This window comes from Acromyrmex echinatior, chromosome 12 (assembly GCF_024713525.1).
Source record: "Acromyrmex echinatior isolate Ae372 chromosome 12, ASM2471352v2, whole genome shotgun sequence".
Lineage (NCBI taxonomy): Eukaryota > Metazoa > Arthropoda > Insecta > Hymenoptera > Formicidae > Acromyrmex > Acromyrmex echinatior.
In genome coordinates, this window is record NC_141863.1 from 12,526,709 (window position 1) to 12,552,518 (window position 25,810).

A 25,810-nucleotide genomic window follows, 5' to 3' on the forward strand; every position below is an offset into this window, starting at 1 on the left:
ATAACAATTATTAAATGATTTCTGGTAGACAAGAATTATTATGAAAATGTGTTAGTTATTCTAGAAACTTCTCGATGTAAATTTATAATACTTATTGAATAGTTTCTGGTAAGCAATAATTAAATATTATAATAAAATGTTTTAGAAAATTTAATATTTGATTTTTTTAAGAAAATAATTATTTTACAAGAAAAATATTCTTTAATAATATAAAAATAAAGTACGCATGTTTAATTATTGGCATTAATAAATAGTTAAATAAATATTATATATTAATAATAAAATAAATAAATAAAATAAGAGGACAAATTTTTATAGTAAGGTAAGAGTAAGATTTTAATAAATTTATAATCTATATTTATCAATATTTATACAGGGCATGAATATATGGCCCCACTCGTTCCGAGCAGGTAGAGTGGACTAAACTAAGTAGAAAAGTCCTGTACCATTTTGTAATGCTCGCAATAATTAACGAGATATTAACGTTTAAAGATAGCCGAATACGCGCGTCCGCTCGACTTACTATTGTCGAAAGTACAGCCCACCGAGCGCACGGCGCGCGAGCCGCGAGGAGCGGGAATGGCCTAGCAGGCGCGCCGTTTGAGCTTAAATGCTCACGACGATATTGACGGTAAGCCCCGCTCCTCGCGGCCCGCGCGCTCAGTAGGCCGTACTTTCGGCAATAATAGGTCCGAAGAACGTGCGTATACGGCCTATCTTTAAATGTTAATATCTCGTTAATTAAGTTTACGAGCATTACAAAATAGTAGAGGACTTTTCTACTCAGTTTAGTCCACTCTACCTGCTCGGGACGAGTGGAGTCGTATATTCATGCCACCCTATATATTGGGTCATCTAAAAAGTATCCGCGGTTTTTGTCACTAGATGTGTTGACCAACACCATCTAGTGACAAAAAACCGCGGATACTTTTTAGATGACCCAATATATAATAATAAAGTATGGTGTGGTATTAGATTTATTTTTTATTAAAAAATAATTCAAATAATAAAAAATAAAAAAATAATTTATATTAAGTTAGGGAATATTAATATTATAATATTTAAAATTTCCATCAGTAAATAGAGATAAATAAATATAATCAAACATCTAGAAAATATTATGATGCTACTTCATATCCAAAGTGATAAGATAATAAAATGAACAGAGACGCTCCTGAGCCAGAATGTCACTTGAGCGCCCGGCCATTGAGTCTCGAGCGGTAGTGGAGGTAATGCGCCGAAATCGGCCCGAAATGTGCAAATCTTTGCGAGTATTGATCTAGCAATAAATAAAAAATATGGCTTTACTGTTATTTCCATTTCCGATTATGTAAACCTAAAACAATATCCTGATTGGCTCATTGGCTTAAGTTTTAGATCGTGAGGCCATGATACAAAAAACTTAAGCGATAAAACATAAGCAGTAAGTGAATTGACCAATTACAGTAGAATCTATAAGGCCATAACATAAGCAGTAATCAATCCAACATATTGATTTCCTTGCTGCCTTATGCCTCCGGCACGCTAGTGTGACGAATGTCGCGCTGGTGTGCCGGAAGTTTTTGTGACATAGTCTTCACGGTCACTATTGTGGAATTTTATGTGCGGCCTTTACTGCTTACATTTTACTGCTTAAGTTTTTGTGTATGTTATGGTCTACAATGGATAGTAGTGGATTAAAAAGTAGGCGTAGAAATCAACCAATCGTAGTTGAATGTGAGAAAAATAATCATCTATGGCCTAGTTTTCATCAAAGATTTCATCTGGATCAGAATGTAAGAACCAATCAACTACAGTCAAGCATTCCCCTGTTGTTCAACTGTAACAGGGGAATACTCGATTGTAGTTGGTTGACTCTTACATTTTGATCCGGATTAAACTCTCGATGGAAACTAAACCTATGATTGATCGAATTGCCGCAGACAAAATTTCTATAACAGTAACTTTAAGACGTAAACTTAAGTCGATGATCCAATCAGAATACTGCTTTAGATCAGTGATGCGCTGTCGTGGGAATTATTCCCACACGGAAATGTTCGTGCGCATGCGTAAGCTGCCGTTACAATTTCGTATCGGCTGCTTTCACATCGTATCAGCGATATGCATGCGCACGAACATTCCCGTGCGGGAATAATTTCCACGACAGTGCATCACTGCTTTAGATCCATGTATTGGGTCATCTAAAAAGTATCCGCGGTTTTTTGTCACTAGATGTGTGTTGATGGTCATATATCTAGTGACAAAGTACCGCGGATACTTTTTAGATGACCCAATACTTTAAAGACATAAATATTGGGTCATCTAAAAAGTATCCGCGGTACTTTGTCACTAGATATATGACCATCAACACACATCTAGTGTCAAAAAACCGCGGATACTTTTTAGATGACCCAATATTTTTGTTGTCATTTTCTTCTATACGAAGCATAAAAATAATGTCCATTACTGGAAACCAAAAATCTATGTCTTTAAGTAGAACGGATTTTGACAAATTTCAACTAATTTTGATCAATCTCGACACGCTTTAATACAATTCGACATAAAATTTTTTATCGAGCAATGTCATGTGAGAAATGTCGCATTTCTATTATGATGAAAACAACCCAATCAAGTGACTCACTTTTATCATTTACATTAAGTTTCGAGATACACAATCGATCCCAAGAACATAAAATTATTGCGATAATTTTCGCCGTGCAGCAAGCGTTGCCGCTTTCTGTATGTGAGAGCCATATGGGAGCCTTATGCCTAATTCACTCTGGACGCAGTAAGCGTCAAGCAGCGGAGTAGCAACCAATTAATGAGGCAATATTTATAGTGGCGTAAATAATATCGCATTGCTGGTTGGTTGCTGCTCTGCTGTTTGACGCTTGCTGCGTCCAGAATGAATTAGACATTATATCATTGCCTAACTGATTGGTTGCTGCTTAACACTTGTCACTTGCAAATGCACCTTAAGCCTACGATACACAATGCTTGTTTTTCTGAACGCATATGAAATATCATCCGAAAATAGCAATTCCGTATACAATTGACCAGATAATCGAGAAATTGTAATTTTTGTATGCGAAAATTATTTATATGTGCTCAAGAATAAAGCCTTTAGATTGTTAGTTGAATTAGAATCGTATCACCATCTATTGGCTGCGATGCTGGTACTGGTCTAGTTTCCATCGAAGGTTTAAACCAGATCAGAATGTAAAAACCAGTCAATTACAACTAGCAATCCAACTGGAAAACAAAAATCGTGTGTCGCAGGTTTTAGGGTAAAATCACACGGTGCGGAAAACGACTTCGGAATAAAGGATGCGTCATAGAAGCAACTATTCTGCGTTATTCTGCGTTATTTCGAATAACGCTTATTGGTTGCTTCTATGACGTATTCTCTATTCCGCACCCATAATTTCACCCATAATTCCTGAACGCAGCCACTGTTGTTAGAGTTTCAGCACAATAATGGTCGTAACCGAGTTGCGAGTTTAGTCGTACGTCAACGCATAATGTTTTGATATATCTGTATGCCATATCATATTTGATGTATCTGTATACATCAGCGATCACCTTTGGTAAAATTACAAATCGTCAACGGTAAGTGACATAATTATATCATATAATTTTTCAAATATTTTAATATTTCAGATATAAATTGTCAATTCATGTGTAACAAATTTCGAATGATTAAAAAACATAATATTGGGTCATCTAAAAAGTATCCGCGGTTTTTTGTCACTAGATGTGTGTTGATGGTCATATATCTAGTGACAAAGTACCGCGGATACTTTTTAGATGACCCAATATATCAAGTTATATATCAAGTTATACATCAAATCTTTTATACATTTATCGAATCAGTATACATATATGCAAAAATTTTTTTCGTTTGCAATGTTGTAATAACACAGTTGTTAACAATTGTATTAGTTAACAACTGTATTATTACAACATTGCAAATGAATAAAAATTTTTGTACATATACTGATTCGATTAATGTACAACAGATTTAATGTATAAGGTTATGTTTTTAATCATTTCGAAATTTATTACACATTATTTCATTACACATGCATTGACCATTTATATCTCAGGTATTAAAATATTTGAGAAGTTATATGATGTCACTTACCGTTAACAATTTGTAATTTCACCAAAGGTGACTAGACATGTTATCATCACAAGAGACCGACGCGTAAAGCTAGTTCTATTCATTAGTTGCAAGCCGATCGCAAGTTGCGACAGCCAATCTGTAGCTTGCATTTTGAAATCAATGCTTCATATTGGCTGCCGCAACAAATTTGCGATCGGCTTGCAACTAATGTAAAACCGGCTTTAGACGGGTTTCTGATGCATGCGCGTTCAATGTAGCTTCAGTAACGTACCAGTCACTAGTAAATAGGAGTCGCTTAGGATTGAAAATATTGAAAATTTTAATATATTTTACATACACATTGTATAAATATTTACATATTTTACATATATATAAATATATATTATATAATATATTTATATATATGTATACATACGTAAAATATGTAAAATATATTAAAATTTTTAACATTTTTGAAAAAAATTTACATAGGCGACTGATGATTTTCTATTTACTAATGATCGGTACGTTACTGAAGCTACATTGGACGCGCATGCGTCAGAAACTCGACTCATCTAACACTGAACGCAGCACGCAGCCCTGCTGTTTAACTTTTTTTTTCGAGTGTTAGTATCACTGTTCTCTTAGTTCGTGATATACGTTAGGTACGTTTTGGTAATAAGAGATTTCCTTATTTAATAATAAAAATCTTGTAGGTATAATTAATCTTTCACAAAAATAATAAAAGCATTTTGTGTAACGTTACGTCAAATTAGTTTGCGACTATTCGTTTTGTTATATCTTACTTAATTTTCAGCGATTCCAACGGATTATTATGATCGTTTCATGTGGCATTTAGCGTTTACGATCTAATAAAATATATGCATGATACAAGAAATTGCACGTGCACACTTATCAGTCGTTACGTTTAACAAAATATTTAAAGTTTTACACATAGCAATTTCTCAAAATTTGTATTTACTGCTGTTTTTATGTGTAATTGTATACCTACATTTCTTCCATCATTCAGTGTATACTTATTAATTATTATTTTCAGTATTTTTTTGTCATCTTTTTTGTTAAAGATTGCTTTACATGATGTTTACATCATACTTTTACATTTTTGTTAGAAAATGACGAGCAAAGCAAAAGTGCCCAAGATGAAAGAAAGCGCTCCAGAGGAGACGCCACTGAGGAAAAGACCCTTCAAGAGACATGGGCGTCTGTATGCAAAAGCAATTTTCACCGGTTATAAACGCGGATTGCGCAATCAACACGAGCACACTGCCTTACTCAAGATTGAAGGGGCCGGCACAAAAAGAGACTCTGATTTCTACGTAGGAAAACGATGCGTTTATGTATATAAAGTAAGGCCTGTTTGTGACATTGTCTAAAGAACATAAACATCAAATTAATTTTGACTTGGTTTATAGATGTAATAAGTATTTGTCTTTTTGAGTTCTATACTGTAATATAATTTTTCACTGAAAAGTATTATTGACATTCAATTATAATTTCTAAATTTGATTCTATAATGAGTCGATAGTTCTAAGTCATATGCTGATTCTACAATGAATTGGTCGAAAATCTTAGTCTTAATCTGTGAAGTTGGCTGATCAGAGAGCCCAATTTCACAATTCATGATTAATTCTTAACTGAGGTTCAACTTATTCTAGTATTAGAAAAAGTTGAGGAATAAGTTAAACCTTGGTTAAGAGTTAACCATGACTGGACCTTAAGACTTTCTACCAATGTAGATTAACTTTAATCTCAGTTCAATTATTCTTTATTCTTTGTCTTTTTCTAATTCTCAGAATTGGAAAAAGATGAAGAATTAGTTAAATCGAGATTAAAATTAAACTATATTAGAAACTGGCCTTAGTCATACAAGTTGCCTATTGGTCAATACTTCACTGATAAGACTTAGGACTTCCAACTATCGACTCATGTAGTAGAATTAGCATTAGATTATTATCCACACAAACTTTCATAGCCGCATGAAGAAAATTATCCAATTGAATTTTTTTTTTATAAAGACGTATATAAAACGTGATTGGATAATTTTCTTTATGCATACATTTATATAATTATACAAGTTTGTATGGATATATCCTTATCAGTAAATTGATGAAGTTGGCCAATTATATGGTGGGCCATGGCGCATAAAAAACTGAAAGCAATAAGACGTAAGCAATAAGGAAATCAACATGTTGGATTGGCTACTGCTTACATTAACCTTAAGGGCTTTACTGTGATTGGTCAATTTGCTTACATTTTATTGCTTAAATTTTTTTGCCATGGTCCTAAGACTTTCTTAAGATTGACCAAATTTGATTTTATTATCTTCCATCAATTGAGCTAAATAATTTGCTGTACAACTAACAACTTGTAGATACAAAAAATCAATTACTTAGGTTAAGACTGGTTAAGACTTAAGATTCCCAACTTATTGTAGGATCAGCATAAGCTTTAAGCAAGTTGACCAAATCACTGTAAAGTTTAAAGCTTAAAGTAAATTAATGTCAGTTAATTAGCTCAGAATTTAGAGGAAAAACTTGCTTACTACACCTATTGTTTAAATCTTTAGTAACATATAAAATATTTTTATAGAATCATATTGTCAAAATTTCTTTGTTTCTTTTTAATAATATTTTCTCTTTATAAAATTTCATTATATTACAGGATATTGGTTTAACATTAATTTAAGAATATAATTTATAAACATTATTAAGACTTAAGAAACTATATATATGAATACATCACTACACAGAAAATGCCAACACAGTCAAAGTTAGATGTTCCGAATAATACAATATATATTAACAAACGTAATTATAACAAACGTGATTTATAAATCAAAAATTAATAAAAAGAAGAGCATAAAACCACAGCACAAGATTCTTTGTGATTTTAATATATAATTACATTTATAAATAATTTAGACGTTTCGGCCACAATCTGGCCATCTTCAATAAAATTACAAATATCCATAAAACACAGGAAAATAATAATACACAATGTCACGAATTTCCATCTACGTGAAAAAAGTGCTTAAGATTCATTATTTTGTCTGTAAAACAGAATCTGGCAATTCTTATTCTACATAATTTGCAATATGATTGGCGCTGCAATCATGTTTTACGATGTACTCTACAAGAGAAAAGAATACGTTGATGTATATTTATGATCACTGAATTTAATGTTAGATTTATGTAAATTCTGTGTTTTATGGATATTTGTAATTTCACTTAAGATAGCCAGATTGTGGCCGAAATGTCTAAATTATTTATAAACTAATTATATATTAAAATCACAAAGAATATCTTGTGCTGTGGTTTTATGCTCTTCTTTTTGTTAACAATATATATTCTTTATTAAGTCAATTTATTTCAGATATAATTGAAAATGTAATTTATATTGCTAAAAATGTACCTATTGTTAAGAATTTTCTTAAGCAATTATTTAATAAGACTATCGATTATCAATAGACATCCTACATATGAAATTGTTTCAGGCTAAGAATAAAACTCCAGTACCTGGAAAGACTACGAAAAAAACAAAAGTTAGAGCCATTTGGGGCAAAGTGACTCGGCCTCATGGTGCAAGTGGATCGGTGCGTGCTAAGTTTAAGAGAAATCTGCCGGCCAAGGCTATGGGTCATCGTATCAGGATTGTAAGCTAATAATTTTATATTAATACTTTATATACACATTTATTGAATTCTACACTGAACTAAAAATCTCCTACGAACTTTAACATATTTTCTACTTTAAATAAATAAATAATTATTACAAATGTTATAATTTTATACATATATACACACACATATTAGGTGTTGGAATTAATTCGTAGCGTTTTACAAGTGATGGGAAGTACTTTCATTAATGTATTTTTTAATGCTCATGTGAAATAAATAACATTCTTTCATTAAAAAACGCTACGAATTAATTCCAACACCTAATATATATATATATATATATATATATATTAGGTGTTGGAATTAATTCGTAGCGTTTTACAAGTGATGGGAAGTACTTTCATTAATGTATTTTTTAATGCTCATGTGAAATAAATAACATTCTTTCATTAAAAACGCTACGAATTAATTCCAACACCTAATATAAAATTTGCACACACACACGCGCGCGCGCGCGCGCGCAATCACTGCCTTTTAAAAACTTTTTTAGATCTTTTTAAGAATGGATTCTTTGATGTATTCTTAGACGAAAATCCAAACATGAAAATTGACAATTGATTTTTTAATTAGCAGCGACTAAAATTCTCATGGCGCTGACATTTCGTGCACTTTACGATGATATGATAGGTAGTAAGGTGCTCCACGAGAGCTCTTTTAGCAATTTTAAGATTATCATATAAATATGCAATATTTTTAATAAGAAATTCTTTCTTTTATATAATATCTATTTGTGCATTATGTACGCATAATTAATATTGAATATAATACTACAAAATATTAATTCAGCGAGACATTGACATGTGTCAAAATAAATTTATAACTATCTTCATTCGTTTTATAAACATTTTTGTAACCTCTGTAAAGTTGATACCTCATTTTTCAAAAAATGAAATTTTGGTCACAGTTCCAAATGCACCCGAAGAGTTCTGGAGTTCCAGCCCAAAATTAAAAATAATTCTGGCGAATTAACATAAAAAAATCGAAAATTAAAAATTTGAGGTGTCAACTTCACAAAGTGCAGAACAAAAAAATCATATCTTCTAAATCATTAGTCCTAGCTTTAAATTATAGTCTTAGCTTTAAATGATAATTACTTTCGATAGAACTCTTGGGGTGCTATCCAGAACTGTCAACAGAACTGCCGTAACGTTCAAAAATTTTTGTCCCTCAGATTCTCCCTTTGCGCTCCTCGCCTCCTCCGCGTTTCCAGTAACACGTGTGCGCTTCGGTACCAGTGTGTAGCGCCGTGCTGAACGCCAGGAAACACTATTCTTGTTGGTGTGTGTACATGTATAGTATACAGGGCCTGACCTTAATCGATTACCTCAAATATCTGTTGAACAGTGAATTTTAGGGAAAAATGTTTCGGACAAAAGTTTTGGGACTTTGAGGGAGACGTAAGATGGTGGTCCATTGATTTGACCTTGGGTGGCGTTGTCAAGGTGAGGGTAAGGTCACTTCAAATTTTTTAAATAGAACCCCCAATTTTTCATTACATTGTAGCTTATCTCGAGAGTTCCAAAACACTATAATTAAATTAATTTCTATGAAGTATTTTTTGAGTTATAAGGCTTGCAAGTTACAGCACTGCCGACATTAGCATTACCTAAGGTATCCGATTAATAGTTAAAACGTCTTGAATGTTGTTCAGGATTAGGACCTGGATAACATTTTTCAAGATTAAAGTTGGAAATTGTTCCTCTTATTTTCATTTTTGCACTAAAAATTCATTTCTACATAAAAATAAAAATAAGAGATATAACCTCCAATGGTCTTGATTTTAATAAATGTTATCCAGATCCTGAACAACATTCAAGAAGTTTTAGCCGTTGGTTGGACATCTTGGGTAATGCTAATGCTGATGATACTGTAACTTTCAAGCCTTATAACTTGCAAAGTACTTAAGGCTCCTGACTACTCAGTCAAGAATTCTGTCTGCGTTGACGATGGCGATACAGAATCATTAACACAATATCGGCTCACTTTACGTGCCTTTTACGATCATTTACTGACTGTCAAGGGAGGAAAGGACAGTTTTTATCGATTTTTACAAGAATTTTTTTTTTTAAACACATGTAATTAAAGTCATTTCGTTTCATCCAAATTGTCTTCATTTAAAAATGGCACGCAATATAATTAACGTATCATTCCTCGCTTCTGATGTCACGATTCCAACATGGTCGCTGCGACTAGTCAGGAGCCTTAAAGAAAAAATATTTTAGTGTTTTGAAAAGCTCTCGAAGTAAGCTATAAGAATATGTAATGAAAAATGGGAGGTTCTTTTTAAAAAATTCACCTTGTCCTGACCTTGACAATGCCAACCAAGGTCAAACCAATGGCATCATCTTATGTCTCTCTTGAAGTCCCAAAACTTTTGTCTGAAACATTTTTTTCTAAAACTTTTCAAGAAATATTTGAGGTGATCGATGAAAATGGGACCTCGTATACAGTAATTCAGATTGAATTATTTAAGCATTAAAGATTTAGCTTTGGCCATTATTTCTATTCCTTATTGTTGAATTTCCAATGTACGGTCCAATAAGGTTCGTATGATTATTGATATAAATTATATCAGAACATGTGTATGTGATTAAAATTTATAAACAGAATAAATCGGTATACATAATTCTTACTTATATAATTAAAATACGTATAAGTTTATGAGCGATGAATTCTTTAAATACTAAAAATTAAATACATTTCACAGTTTTACGACCTACCGATTACTGTCGGATTTGAAACGCAATCTTAAGAAAGCTGGAATAAATAAAGAATAATATTGATTTCTAAGGCGTTATTTAAATAATGATAAATCATTATTATTATTTAATAGTTTTGTGCATAAAGATGACATTCAATTTGAGCATTTAGTGTCATTCTGTATTTTGTATTTTTATGTACATTTATTTATAAATAAATAATATAATTTTCATTAGCCAAATAAATGAATCTCATTTTTAAAGTTGAAATAATATTAATACCTTAATGTTTTTGAAATAAATATTTTACTGTATATTATTTATTATAGCTTTTTTAAGAATGCGTTTCGAGTCTGATAGTAATTGACAGTTTATAAAACTATAAAATGTAAAAATTTATATAAAGTTATTGTTATTAAGCAACATTGATTGAACATAACAAGTATGATTAGGCCTAAATATTTATTTAGGCATATGTAAAATGCAATATCGATCGCATAGGGCACTTTTCAATTTTAATTTAGTTTGTTTTCTATACATGACATGTTAAAAAATAATATAAAAGATTTTAAATTATAGTTTAGAAAGAGAATAAAGTATTTAAATAATTTTCTCATCACTTATATATTTTTAATTATAAGTGAGAGTTGTGAGTATCAGTTTACTGTGTCTATGTATTTTAATGGTATTCACATGTAATTTATATCAATTTTTATACTTTTAACTTTCTTCAGTTTTACTATAATAATTACTACAAGAATATGTATACCGGGATTATTAAATAGGTACACAAGTGTCGGGATTATTAAATAGGTACACAAGTGTCGGGATTATTAAATAGGTACAAAAGTGTCGGGATTATTAAATAGGTACACAAGTGTCGGGATTATTAAATAGGTACACAAGTGTCGGGATTAAATAGATATTTGACATGTTTTAGCCTGACTTTATCAATATATTTAATTTTATTTTTTTAAAATAGTTTAGCTACTGATATTATAAAAATGTTTACAAAGCGAACGAACATAGTTATGAATTTATTTTGACACATGTAATATCTCGCTATTGAATTAATATTTTGTGATATGTTCCAATATTAATTATGCATACATAATGTACATACAAATAGAGTTCGTTTTTATGCCTCTGTGATTTTCAATATTAACCCTTTCCTTTCAGTCACGCAATTCAGGAGATGTAACAAATCATTACAGAAAGTGGTTTAGGTTTTTGAGGTCGCTGAATCTGAATCCGGGGTCGAATTATAAAAAAAAGTCAAATCCAAGATGGCGTATCAAAAAATTAATAATTTTTAAACTTATTCTCAAACTAAACTTAATCCCATAAACTTATTCCCATACCCAATATATTAAAAACAATAATATGTAGTGTTAAAAATAACTGATTCAATGCAATAATAATTGACCGATTGCAAAAATGACTTTTATAATTCTGGCCGCCATATTAGATCCGCCATTTTGAATTTTTAAAAATCTGATAGCGGATTTGAATTCAGCGACCTCAAAAACATTGGAAACAATGATTTTCAATGCATCTTTATTGTCAAAATCTGCCACAAATGAATTAAATTTGGAAAAACATGCAATTTTTGATATAAATTTGTTTACAACAAATAAAAATTATTAGATAATCATGCCTTGCTTTTTGAAGTTTTTGAATCTTATTTTATCTGAAAATGTAAAAAACTCCGTGAGTTTACTCTGAAAACAAAAGATATGGTAAAAAAAAGCCAAAACGGTGTCCTTTATATAACCCACTGTGACTGAAAGGGTTAAACTATAATGATAAAGGCATGTGAGAGTAAAATGTAATTTGAACGGTAAATAAATTTCATATAGGAGCAAAAACAATTTCTTAATAAAAATATTAATAAATATAATTGCATATTTGTAATCTCAAAGTTGCTGATAAGAGTCTCATGAAGCACCTTTACCATTTGTATCATCATGCTTGAGCACGCGAAATATCAGCTCCGTGATCAGAGAACTTCAATCGCTGATTTAAAAACTATCATAGCTTCGATTTTCGTATTAGGAGGATTTTCATCTTAAAATGTTCCAAAGAACCCGTTCTTAAAAGGACAGGCAGTGGTTGTACGATACGTGCTGCGTGCGTGAATATATACAGGGTGTCTCTTAAGATGAATCGGGGCCATGAAGCGCTCCTTCCCCCTTCCTACGCGCTGCCGCCGCCGTCACCGCTCGAATGTGGGTCGTCCTACGAATTCGCGCGGCGCTTAACCGCATATTATCTTAGACGTTTTTTTTTCTAATTCGAAAACTACAGCGAATATTTCAAAATGGTATAAAAATTTTTTGTTCCCTTTAATTTATTCTCCACCCCCATATGGCCCCGACCCATCTTAAGAGACATCCTGTATATACACATACATAGAGGGTGATTTATAAATAAATGTCAATATTTTAAAGAGTGAATCTACATATTATACTAAATAAGTAAAAGATGTCATGAATGTATGTCCTTATGTAATATACAAGAGAATATATAACGAGAAATCAAGAAAATATATAACGAGAAATTAAATATTTGATTTCTTTATTTACTTTCAAATATTTGAAAGTTAACTTTTGTAAAAATCGTTTCTCATTATAATCGGCACAATCTGAAATACAATGAATCCATGTAATTTTTTACTTTCTGAGATATATGATTCCCGCGGCTATACGGAATTTCAGTAAGCTGTTTGTTGTCACTTGACCTGCTAACCATGTGTCAATTGAATAAGGATAGATTGGATCGCTATTCTTCCGTTTCGCTATGAGGAAATAGAAAAAAAATGTATGATTGACATATTGAAGATGAATTGAAGAATAGCCGAAACGTCTGAAATTCCGTTTATTATTTATTAAATTTGAAATTTTTCCCGCGTAAAAACTCTCATTAGTTCTTTATTTGCCTTATTTCTTATATTTGCCATTTTTGAGAATTGTTTTTATTTGTTATTTCTTATATAATAAATCTTATTTTTCTAGTTATGAATGATTAAAGAAAATGTTCGAAGTGTCCGCATCGTGCTACACTGCTACTGCACTGTAATATCGATGGCATTGTTTATAAACATCAGATAGGGATGCGTTCAGGGAGACGTTATTAATATGTTATTCTATTAGTCCGGGACAATTTTTTCTGTGATTGACCGGCTAAAAATTTTTGTGGTGTTAGTCTAAGTAGTGCCAAAAAAAGATAAGCCAATACCTGGCTATCTGGATCGGCTGCGATACAGAACTGCACTCCAAAGTTTCGTCACAAACGTCATTGATCTCACCCGAACATCGCCAAAAATTTCAATGCACAAACGTCATTGATACCACCCGAAACTTTTTTGTGTAATAGTTTAAAAACTAAAAAATAGTAATGATGATGCTGTATAAAGCAGTTACGCAATTTGTCTGGTTATGGAAAATGTAAAAAAATAAGATGTCCTTATGTCATTTGATACTGCCTGATTTTTTTTGTAATATACAGATAAAGAGTGTAAAAAGTCAGTGCTTGACTGCTCCCAGGCATTGCAAAAGTCGCCTGAAGGCCTTTTGAAGGTGCGCACTCGACGATTAGACGGTGGTGCGTTGCGATACGAGAGAACTTCATCGAATAATTATACAGGGCGTCTTAGACCACCCGTACTTTCCTTTTATCTCGGAAACAGAACATTAAAAAAAAATGTTTCAGATGAAAGTTGTGGGGTTCTAAATGATTTATTTAGTGATCTGATCAGTTTGACCTTGGGTGGCATCACGAAGGTCAGAGCAATGTCATTTTGAATTTTTTAAATGAAACCCTCTATTTTTCATTGCATATTCTTGTAGCACACTTCGAGAGCTTTCCAAAGCATTATAATAAAATAATTTTTCATGAAATACTGCATTTTCTCATTTTTATCAACATGAGAAAACACGGTATTAAAATATTCTGAAAAATTCTTAGAGCTCTATGAGAAGAAAATAAATAATTTTCATCTTTTACAGTAAATCTTATCTTATTGTATCTTTTTCTGTAAAGTTAATAGTATTTGAGTAGTTAATAGTGTGCGTGCGTGCGTGCGTGCGTGCGTGCGTGCGTGCGTGTGTGCGTGCGTGCGTGCGTGCGTGCGTGCATGCACAATATTTTAGACTGATAAAAAAAAATTTTTTTTTAATCGGCCTCTCAGCTTAAAAGCTTCCATTTCATGCGAAAAGAACACCCCTAAATTTTTATCAAAAAATATTAAGATTTAGAATGGTCTAACAGGCGCTCACCGCCGCGAGCCTCTAAACTCGAACGGCGCGGCGCGCTGTGCGCACAATGGGCCATACCTTCGGCAATAGTAGGTACGCGTATTCGGCTCTTTAAACATTAATATCTCGTTAATTGTCACGAGCATTGCAAAATGATACAAGACTTTTCTACTCAGTTTAGTCCGCTCTACCTCGGGATGAGTGGAGCGGATATATTCATGACACCCTGTATCACTTAAAAGTGTCACTTGAAATGACATTTTGTGTATACATATATATGTGCGTGCGTGCGTGCGTGTGCGTGTACAACACAAGGTCATTTCAAGTGATACTTAAATTTTAAGTGATAATACACAAATGAAATATCGTCAAATATAAAAGATATGAAAAAATATTTTAAATAAAAGTTGCTCATTTATTATTAGGGGAAAAGAAAGTGATGACTTTGGTTGACCTAGAGAAGAGATTTAAAGTCGGGTCAAAGTTATCCAAAATTTTTTAAACGAAAACCCCAATTTTTTATTTTATGTTCATATAGTTAACGTTAAGACCTTTTCAAAACACTATAATAAAATATTTTTTTGACTACTTTATAAATTATTATATATTTAAAAGTTAACAGGTCAATACTGAATTTGACTCCATGATAACCTATTTGAACATAGAATTTTCTGCTCTTTTCATTTCTGGAGTAAAAAAATAGGAATTTCTATTTAAAATGACACCATTTATAACAATCGCTTGACAGGTGATCAATATTAACGTGATTAAACGGAGCGCTTTCAGTGTTGACCTGTTAATTTTCAAACTTCATAACTTGTAAAGTACTCAATGAAAAAATATTTTATTACAATGTTTTGAAAAAGTTTTGACAAAAATAAAAAGAAGGAAATACTTGGCGCTGCTAGATCGAATAAGAAAAACTATTAAAACAACTAAAAAATTTGAATAATAGTTAATAAGAATAAATTATAGAAGATAATTACAATTTTAATGTAATAATAAATTTAACACTGAATATATTACACTAACGAAAATAAACTTACTGTTTGTTGTACTTTTTTTTCTTTTTCGTAACGCATTTTTCAAATACAAGCCTATTTATCTTAAACTTAAACCTAATAGCTTGCATAACTGTCGTAACTTATACGACTGTATAATCAATCACATATATATACATATATATATATATATACACGCTGGATATTTTTATTCTCATGGGAATGTTTCTTATTTTTCTTATGAATATTACATTCATGTTTTTAATACTAGGTTATACTGTGATAGTAGCGCCAAGTATTCTACAAGTCTGTACTTCTTTAATTTTTTGTGGTAACACTTGAATGGACGTAATACAATTTTGTTATAATGTTTTGAATAATGTTTTGAGAATTAAATAATTACGATTTTTGTTAGAAGAGAAAATGTCTTTGAATGAATTGCGATATTAAAATTTCATATAAGAAGAATTAAAGCCATTTGGATCGGAATAGGAAGATCCTTCAGTAGGAATACAAAGATATATAGCTATAGGTTTCATTGTACAAAAGTTAAAGATAGTACCACTTGGATTCTTTATTTAATTTGTTATGTTTGGTATTAATTTGGCGCCAATTGTTGATATTAAATTTTTTATACGAATGATATATCATTAGAGTTAAGTAAATAGCAAAGATAATACCACTCGGGTTTTACTTTTTAATTTGATACAATAATTTTTTTTTTCTAGAGAATTTTTGACAGAGAATTAAAGCTACCATTACTTGGGTTGGAATAAGAGGCTCTTCAATAGGAATATTTTTGAAGAAACATTAAAACTACTATTGCTTGAGTTGGAATAATAAAAAGATAATCACTTAAGTTCTACGCGAGAAGCACATATATTCTTAGCGCCTCTTTTTATCAAGTAATTTTTTGTTACGAATGATACATAAAATTTTGTGCTTGAACTTTAACTTGACGTCAGTTGTTAATATCAAATCGTTTATATGAATGATAAAATTTTGTGGTTTTTATTATACTAAAATGTAATTTTATAAAAGAAAGAAGGATATAACATGTTAACAAACTAACATCTTTTAATACACATTATGCTATTAATGATTATATTATATAAGTATAGATTGCGCATCTTTTACCGTGCTGACTCAAAAATAACCTACTTAAATACTCTTTATTATATTATGTACGGATATATTTCATATATAATTATAATTTCATATATAATTATATATTATGTTTATATATTGAATATTTATATATTTGTGTATATTATTTATACATATTTATACATATTCATTCATGAAAAATTTTTTACCGGGAGCATATAATTTTGTTTTCGTTCGATCTTATTTTATTTTGTATTAAGTTATAAACAAATAGAAATTGATGACAATTAATTGCATTTCATTATCATTTCCTAGCTTAGTTAACAAATACAATGTTAACAAAAACAAATATAATTTTGTTTTCGTTTGTTCCCCTTTTATTATGTATTAAGTTATAAATAAATGAATGTCGAGGTTCTTTAGATCACTTTGGCATTATCATTTCGTTGACAAACTTAGTTGACAAATATTAGTGTATAATTTCGTTTTCATTTCGTTTTGATCTCCTTTTATTTTGTATTAAGTTATAAACAAATAGAGATCGATGACGAATAAACCGCATATTCATTATCATTTCCTAGCTTAGTTAACAAATATCAACCAAGGGAGAGTGGAACGGATAGTGTTTTCTTTTCTGGTTCCACCATTTATGCACTTCCATAATTGCGTATGTATGTGTATATATATATATATATATATATATATATATATATATATATGTACATACACACAATACTAGAGCGATACAATACTAGTGTGTGGGGCACCATATGTTCTATCACACTCTTATCATAGCTTCTACTTACTCCAACGATGAACTGAAAATGACGGCTTCCGCTGATGAATCCGTTCTCTCTGTAGGGACTGTTTGTCCGCGAGCCTCTAAATGTCATAACTCGAACGTGCAGGTAGTAACATTACATTGTCGCTGAGACACGACAAACAAAAATTGTTCAGTGACTAAGGGGGGAAAAAAGTGGTGACTGATTGACCTAGTGATGAAGATGTCCTTAAAGTTAGGTCAAGGTTATCTAAAAATTTTTAGTTGGAAACCCCAATTTTTTATTTCATATTCGTATAACTGATGTTAAGACCTTTTCAAAACAATATAATAAAATTTTTTATTCATTCAATTTATTTATTCATTAAGTAAATTATGGGATTTAAAAATTAACAGGTCAACGTTGGAAATGTTTCATTTGATCATGTTAATATTGATCACTCGCAAGCAATTGTTATAACTGGTGTCATTTTAAATGAAAACCTATTTTTTAGAAAGAAAAGCGCGACGAGAAATTCAGCAGCTCCAAAAATGAAAACAGCAGAAAAATGTTTAAATAAGTTATTATGGAGTCAAATTCAGTGTCGATCTGTTAACTATCAAGCATCATAATATGTAAAGTACTCAATGAAAAAATATTTTATTATGGTGTTTTGAAAAGGTCTTGACGTCAACTATATACGAACATGAAATAAAAAATTGGAGATTTTCGATTAAAAAATTTTGGATAACCTTGACTTGACTTTAAAGACATCTTTTCTAAATCAATCAAAGTCACCACTTTCTTTCCTCCTAATAATAACCGAATAATTTTTGTCTAAAACATTTTTCCGTATTTTATATATTTTTCGATACATTTCACTTGTGTATCACTTAAAATAATACCATATATATATATATATATATATATATATATATATATATATATATATAATTATTCGATAAAGTTGACTTCTCATGTCACGACGTGCCATCATCTAATCGCCCGAGCGCGCACTTTCAAAAAGCTGTCAGATGACTGTTGCAACGCCTAGAGGCAGCTAGGCACAACTCTTTAAGATCTGTATATTATTTCCAAAAAAAAAGTCAACCGATAACATATGATATAGACACCTAATTTTTTTATATCTTTAATTTGTAGCCAGGCAACTTGTGCAATCGCTTTGCACAGCCTTTGCACAGCCGCATTGTCGTTACTACGTTTAGTGTTCAAATTACTACCCAGAGAAGTTTCAGGTGATACAAAATAATGTTTGAGAGATTTTTGACGTCTTTGGAGCACAGTTCTGTATCGGCCGGTCCGGATAGTTAACCATTAGCTTGTCTTTTTTGCACTACTTAGACTAACATCACACAAATTTTCTGCCGGTATCAAATCATGTAAGAAAAATCATCATTAGTTTCCAAACTATACACTTGTTTTACGTCTATTGATCGATGGAGATAGAATGGCATAAATAGTATTAATAGCGTCTCTCCGAATGCACTCAGATCGAGAGATATATATAGTAACGTGTACTAAGATATATAGTAACGTGTGTTGAAGTACGAAGCAGGCATTTCGAACATTGTTTTTTTAATTTTTCGCCCTATAACTCGAAAACTACATATAGGGTATATTTATATAATGTTTTTTTTTTATTTATTTTAGTGTGTAGATTTATCCCTTGAAATATTAACATGCATTTATGAATTATTCTATATATAAATATTAACATATATTTATAAATCATTCTGCATATAATTGCGTGTGCATATTTAATATTGCATTTTATACAAGGCGTCATGTTTTAAAGAAAAATTGTATGGTCTAGAAGGAGATAAGTAAAATCAAATTTTAAAATCAAAATGACATGCTTTATATTTCACATTTTGACATACATAAAACTCTCATAAATATCACTATTTTTTTTATAAGTAATACTTTTATGCAGAATAATTAGAAGAACCATACATTACATTTAAGAAATCATATTCCATTTATATAAATATGTGTGTGTGTGTGTGTGTGTGTGTGTGTGGTGCGTGCGTGCGTGCGTGCGTGCGTGCGTGCGTGCGTGCGTGCGTGCGTGCGTGCGTGCGTGCGTGCGTGCGTGCGTGCGTGCGTGCGTGCGTGCGTGCGTGCGTGCGTGCGTGCGTGCGTGCGAATAACAATAACTTTTACATAATTTTGAAAAATTGATTTTTTAGAAATTGATTTTATCATTATTTGCTCCCTTCCAGAGCATGCAACTTTCGTCTAAAATTTTTTTTCAAATTAAAGAAAAGTTCGGAGGTGATGGTTAAAAATGGAATGTCCTATATATATAATGAGCTTAGTTTCGATATGCAAATATACAAAAATGTTTAATTCAAATCGTTTTGTTACAGATGCTGTATCCCAGTCGAATATAAGCATTCTTGTATAATATAAATAAATACCATTTTGGTAAAATTTTTGTTGTTTTATTTACGTAAAATACATCATAATTGAAAAATTATCGATCTTACAGCAATGATTTATATGAATATGGGTCAATTTAAATAAGATTATTAAACTACAACAAGACACATACAAATACTTATTAAGGTACTTCTTTAGTAAATCGAGTTACTATATAAATGTCCAATTTCTTTATATATAATGAAGTTGAAGTACTGAACTTAACGTGTGCAAAACGTGTAAAAGAACATATATGTTAGAATGGTCGTTATTTTAACAATTTTTGAAATTTAATCGGGACACCTCTTAAATTGGTTCAATATTTCGGAAAAAATAACAAAAAAATAACAATATTTTTACAGATTTTTTGAATGATTTTAACCCGTGTCATCGGGGCACGGGTAGATGGAAAAATATTCTTGTAGACAAAATTGGGCCGACGCTCTAATTCTCAACCAATTTTAAAGTTTTTTTTTAATTTGCTCGAAATTAAATAAACTATAAGCCAATTTTGCGTAAATTTTGATTACAGTCTAAGATAAAAATTGCCGATTCAATAAAGTGAGCAGAAAAAATCAAAATTACGATAACGAATATTTGAATTGACAATTTTTTATTTGATAAAAATTTATGCAAAATGGGCTTATAACGCATTCAATTTCGAGCAAATAAAAAAAAACTTTAAAATTGGTTAAGAATTAGAGCGTTGGTCGAATTTTTCCGCTTACTGTGCAAAGTCTTGAAATTTAGTACTGCTTTTTAATGAGAATTTTTTAAAAATAATCTTGACAGCTATCTGATAGCTACCAATAAACTTTATGAAAATAAAGTTTTCAAAGGTAATTGGCAGCGTTACAAGAGTACTATGATAGTTGACAACTGTCTGAATGAAAAATACATGAGTAAAAACAAATTTATTTCATTGAATATTATAAGATTAATCAAATTTTACAAAATGTTTCGAATTTCAGTCTCATATAATAATCTCTGTAAATTATGCAAGTTTCTTGTTGAAGCGTTTAAGTAAAGTGCTTTTGTTTACATTTGAATACATTTTTTGGTATTTGCTGATAACTTGAATAATGAATTATTTTTTTATCTTCGTTATAAATGAATCTGTCATTGTATTCAGTAATCAGTTTGATTATCTTTTTCCGTGGCGTCATCGACAACCTTATTTTCCTTATTTTCGATTCATTAATCTGTAGTCGTATTATGTCCACAATCATTTTTCTTAATTTTATATTCATATTGTTATCATTGTGATTATTATACACTACTCAACAAAAAATAGGGACACTTTAGAACATGTTCAAAATTGCGTAATATTCAGAACACCGTAACTCGGTGAAAAATTATCGCAAACAAAAAAATCAAAAAAGCATTTGAAAGCTTGATATCTCTACTTTCGAAATCAGTAATTGATATTTTAATCTGACTAATCTTTTACGGAGCTATACGGATACAAATGGATACCTGTCAAATCTGAAAAATTTTTACAACTTTACGAAGATTTATGGCGTGAAGTAAATATAATTTCTATTTGAACTGTTATAATGTTTGAGCGTTTGTAGGCTCAAACATTATAAGTTCAAATACACTATTTGTAAAATAGAAGTATTAAAAGAAATGAGTGTACGTTAACAAATCAGTTGGACATATATCATAAATATACAGGTATTGAATTTAATTTAGCGCGAAAATCTGCATTAGCTCTGCAAGCTTTGAATCCGAAGTGGATCGAACAGCTTAATTTACTCTAGAAATGTTCATACCGAACAAATGAGACGACATGTAGCAGAAAGTTGCCGAATGATTTTCGAGATAAAAGAGCAAACGAACGCCTCCGATTTGCAATGCTGAACGCATCTCCTGTCACGCACTTGCATTGGGCTGGGCGAATTTGACTATTTTTATAAGTTAATAACTCAACAATTGTAAAATGAAGGATTTTTCTTCTTAGTTTAATCCATTCTGTCCCTATGCGAAAGATTTATCACTAATTTCCAAACATCCTATATAACAATATGTAAAAATTATCGTGAATATAACAAATGAACTGTTTTTCTGTTCCTGCATTAGACTGCACTAGAACTCTCTTTTCACGTAGCTGTGGATTATGTGAGAAATATGTGCCGTACATACGCAATCCCTAATAATTTTTGAAGGCATCCGGTGCAGATTACGGACTACGGCAGAGAGAAACCTCAGAGAGGACATGCCGACCCAAAAAAACCTGTAACTGCACACTATTGCCCCCCTGACATAGCTGTAAAGATAATACGTCCTCTTTTCAACAACAAAAGTATTAACATTAAGGTTATATTTTTTTACAAATGTGCTAGTATTTATATTTTAAATAAGCTATAACTACTTTTAAGCGAAATAAACATTACGCGCATGTAAGATTTCAGAGATGAATATTTCTGATGCACAATTTGTAAATGTAGCACGATTGTGTGAACTAAGTATTATTATTATTATATTATTATTATTATTTATATTATTAACTAAGTATTTATTATCTGGAGTTGAAAAAAGGACGTATTACCCTCAGAGTTATGTAGTTTACATCCACTTTGTCAGGTAACAGTAGTATGGCAGTATTTTACAGATTTTGGGTCGACATGTTCTCTCTTAGGTTTTTCTCTGATTACAGGCATGTATGTAATGGCACCTTTAAGGTATAATACCTTTTCATGCGAAGCACGCTGCGGCAGCAAAAATGTCATGATGCAAATTTTTCATAATTGCTTCCGCTATATTTGCTGCACATGAAAAGGAATATCGGCAATAGCATATGTATTAAAGTTTAACTTCAAATATGTCTTATTTGCTCAGTTCGAAAATTAATATAGAAAACTTAAAAAGATGAAAATTTGTGATTATATGGCAACTGTGAAGTTACAATTTGGACAACTACCATTTCAGATAATTATTTAGAATTTAGAATATCCCCATCACTTCAAATCTTAATAAAAATGTACTCAAGTTTCACATTTTTTGCAAATATTGCAGATTTTCTCAGCTTCGAATTCTTTGCTGCTCATTGTTTGTTCGGTTGAACTTCAATGAGATGCGGCAAAATGTATTTTGCGTCGGAAGTGCGTCTCTCACGTAAAATTTTTAACCAATAGTAACAAATTGCTGCTGTAGCGTGTTGCATATAAAAAGTCAGCTTTAAAGTGTCTTTTTATATACAGCACGCTGCAGCAGCAATTTGTTACTATTGGTTAAAAATTTTACGTGAGATAACGCACTTCCGGCACAAAATACATTTTGCCGCAACTTGTTGAAGTTGAATCGAACGAACAGCAAGCAGTGGTAAATGGTGGTAAATGGTAGCAAATGTCTGCAAAATAGAGAAAAAGCGTGCAATATTTCGAAAAGCTTTCGATTAAGAAAGCTAAATTACGGAGAATAGTATCAGATACGAACAGAAATATGTTTATAATTAATAAATTATTTTTAATAAATAGTTATAAATCGAACATGAAAGTGATTGGAGTTTAAAAAAAATGGACGAACTGTTTACTTACTGTAGGATATTTTAATAGCAGCAACATCATGGAAGAGCAAGCACAACAGTAAAGATCGCGCGTGCGAAAAGCACATAAAATAGAAAAATATAGTAATTAAATATAGAAATAAGAATCTATCGCAGCAATTCTGCTAACATAAGTAAAGTAAAGTAACCAACATATATTGCATATTCCAACAAAAGCAAATTATAACCTCAATCTGTCGATGACAACGAGAATGTAAATAATATATATTGCAATTATTGTAACTTTTAAATTTGATTAAGTTAAAATATAAACAATTAAGAAGGAAGATTATCAAAGTTATAAAATAAACTATAACTTTCTAAATTATAAGATCACTTTATACTTATAAGATATTATACTTTATATTTAGAAAGTTTATTACTATTTATTTTACAATTTTGGTGATTTTGTTTCTTAAATCGTTTATATTGGGTCATCTAAAAAGTATCCGCGGTTTTTTGTCATTAGATGTGATTGACCATCAACACCATCTAGTGACAAAAAACCGCGGATACTTTTTAGATGACCCATACTTTAACTTAATCAAATTTTAAAGTTACAATAATTGTGATATACAGTAAGTCAAGTAAGAGCGTGGTCGACCAGCGTGGTATTGCACCATTTCATGTTATTAGTCTTGAGATAGGTTCGAATAGTTTGTACGATATATCTAAACCTTTCTGCTTCAATTTTGCTTGTCCTTGACGCAGTGTTAAGTCAGGATTCCGCGAAAACAGATTCACTATTTTTTAATCGTCTTTTTTACATATTGATATCATATTTTCCACTTTGCATATCGAGCCATGTTCTGCTAAATCATCAACATTTTTTGCCACATTATATCGCTGCACTCACTTCTGTACGAATAATTTCGACTTTTTCATATATTGGATCATCTAAAAAGTATCCGCGGTACTTTGTCACTAGATATATGACCATCAACACACATCTAATGACAAAAAACCGCGGATACTTTTTAGATGACCCAATATTTAACAGCCGTTAATTGTGATATTTTTGGATGAGTGCAGAGGAACACAGCTTCATAGCGTGATGCGAATTTGGTACTCATGGCGCTTGTGATTCTCTTAAGAAAATTCAATGACAACTGAATCTTCTTGATAGTGCATCATAGAGAGCCTATAATCAGAGTGACGCCATACGCGTATCACTTGTGATTGGTCCGCCATGTTTTAGCCATTTCCTTCAATTTTTTAAACGTATTATTTTCTAAATTTTGAATTCATGCTAAAAAATGCTCAAAAATTGTGATAAATTAAAAAATGATAATAAATAAATATTGTATATAAAATAATATTGGGTCATACATATATATATATATATATTATTTATATTATCGTGTCGTCGACAAACTGAGATTATGATTTGTTTTCATGTTCGATTTATTAGTATTTATTGAAAATTATTAATTATAAACATATTTCCGTATCTTCCATCCGTAATAAGTAGTACGGAAGTTAGAGATATCTGTTTCATTAATAATGTGATTCTCTTGTCGTCAAATTTGAATTTTTATATATTTTGGAGATGCTACGTACATGTTATACAACGTAACTAATTTTACATAGATGTGATAAATTAATTTACCAAAAATAGTCAGAACAACAGGCAACACAAGCTGTTTCAACGTAACATATTCTGTCAGGTCAGGTTATGGTACATGTTCATGGAGCACAGATGTGCGATCTAGATTCCAACCAATCAGAATCATCCATAGTCACGTGACGAGTCTCTTTTTAGAGTCTCTAGATGTAGTATAATTAGTGACGAAGGTAAATGTTAAGAAGAGCTCGCTCAAATTTTGATAAAAATACACTGAATCGATGCGTTTTGTGTAAAAATAAATATTTGACAAGAAAAAAGTGTCACTCTGCTCTGCGAATCGGGATATTATTAGGTGTACAACTTTGCTTCCGCTATTTTTTTTCCGAAATTCGAGGCTTTATTTTAAAAAACTGATTATACATTTATGATTTAAAGTATTGTCCATCGCTGATCACTACTTTCTCCCATCTTTCGAGCAACGAATCCCGCGTCGAAAAAACTGGTCATCTTTTGAGGCGATCCACGAATCAATCCAATTTTTTACTTCTTCATAAGACCGGAAGTGCTGGTCAGCCAGGCCGTGTGCTATTGATCGAAACAAGTGATAGTCAGAGGGAGCAACGTCTAGAGAATACGGCGGGTGGGGTAG

The 25,810-nt window shown here is 31.2% G+C and overlaps 1 protein-coding gene and 1 long non-coding RNA gene across 5 annotated transcripts; one reads left to right on the top strand and one right to left on the bottom strand.

Moving 5' to 3' along the window:
• Positions 1-4,618: 4,618 nt before the first annotated feature.
• On the top strand, positions 4,619-20,059 carry RpL35A (ribosomal protein L35A). 3 transcript variants are annotated; one of them, XM_011051744.2, is made up of 4 exons: positions 4,619-4,749; positions 5,215-5,451; positions 7,599-7,757; positions 19,996-20,059. In XM_011051744.2, exons 2-4 carry the CDS (start codon positions 5,218-5,220, stop codon positions 20,017-20,019), a joined length of 417 nt encoding a protein of 138 aa, XP_011050046.1. In that variant the 5' UTR covers positions 4,619-4,749; positions 5,215-5,217; the 3' UTR covers positions 20,020-20,059. The 3 variants fall into 3 exon arrangements, with proteins under 3 accessions (XP_011050046.1, XP_011050047.1, XP_087267855.1); XM_011051745.2 differs by having other exon boundaries at positions 4,718-4,796; XM_087411729.1 differs by having other exon boundaries at positions 4,736-4,759.
• On the bottom strand, positions 8,769-23,164 carry LOC105143420 (uncharacterized). Of its 2 annotated transcripts, XR_015546871.1 has the most exons (4): positions 22,599-23,164; positions 22,193-22,316; positions 10,078-10,159; positions 8,769-9,982 (listed from the first exon to the last, which is right to left on the bottom strand). It is a non-coding gene; the product is annotated as an uncharacterized LOC105143420 (long non-coding RNA). The 2 variants fall into 2 exon arrangements; XR_845730.2 differs by having other exon boundaries at positions 22,193-23,161.
• Positions 23,165-25,810: the final 2,646 nt, after the last annotated feature.

Excerpts from the sequence above, each read along its gene's own strand:
- RpL35A (XM_011051744.2), top strand. The coding sequence starts at position 5,218 with ATGACGAGCAAAGCAAAAGTGCCCAAGATGAAAGAAAGCGCTCCAGAG. Across the intron at positions 5,452-7,598 it reads GATGCGTTTATGTATATAAA|GCTAAGAATAAAACTCCAGT; the intron begins GTAAGGCCTGTT and ends AAATTGTTTCAG. Across the intron at positions 7,758-19,995 it reads TGGGTCATCGTATCAGGATT|ATGCTGTATCCCAGTCGAAT; the intron begins GTAAGCTAATAA and ends GTTTTGTTACAG.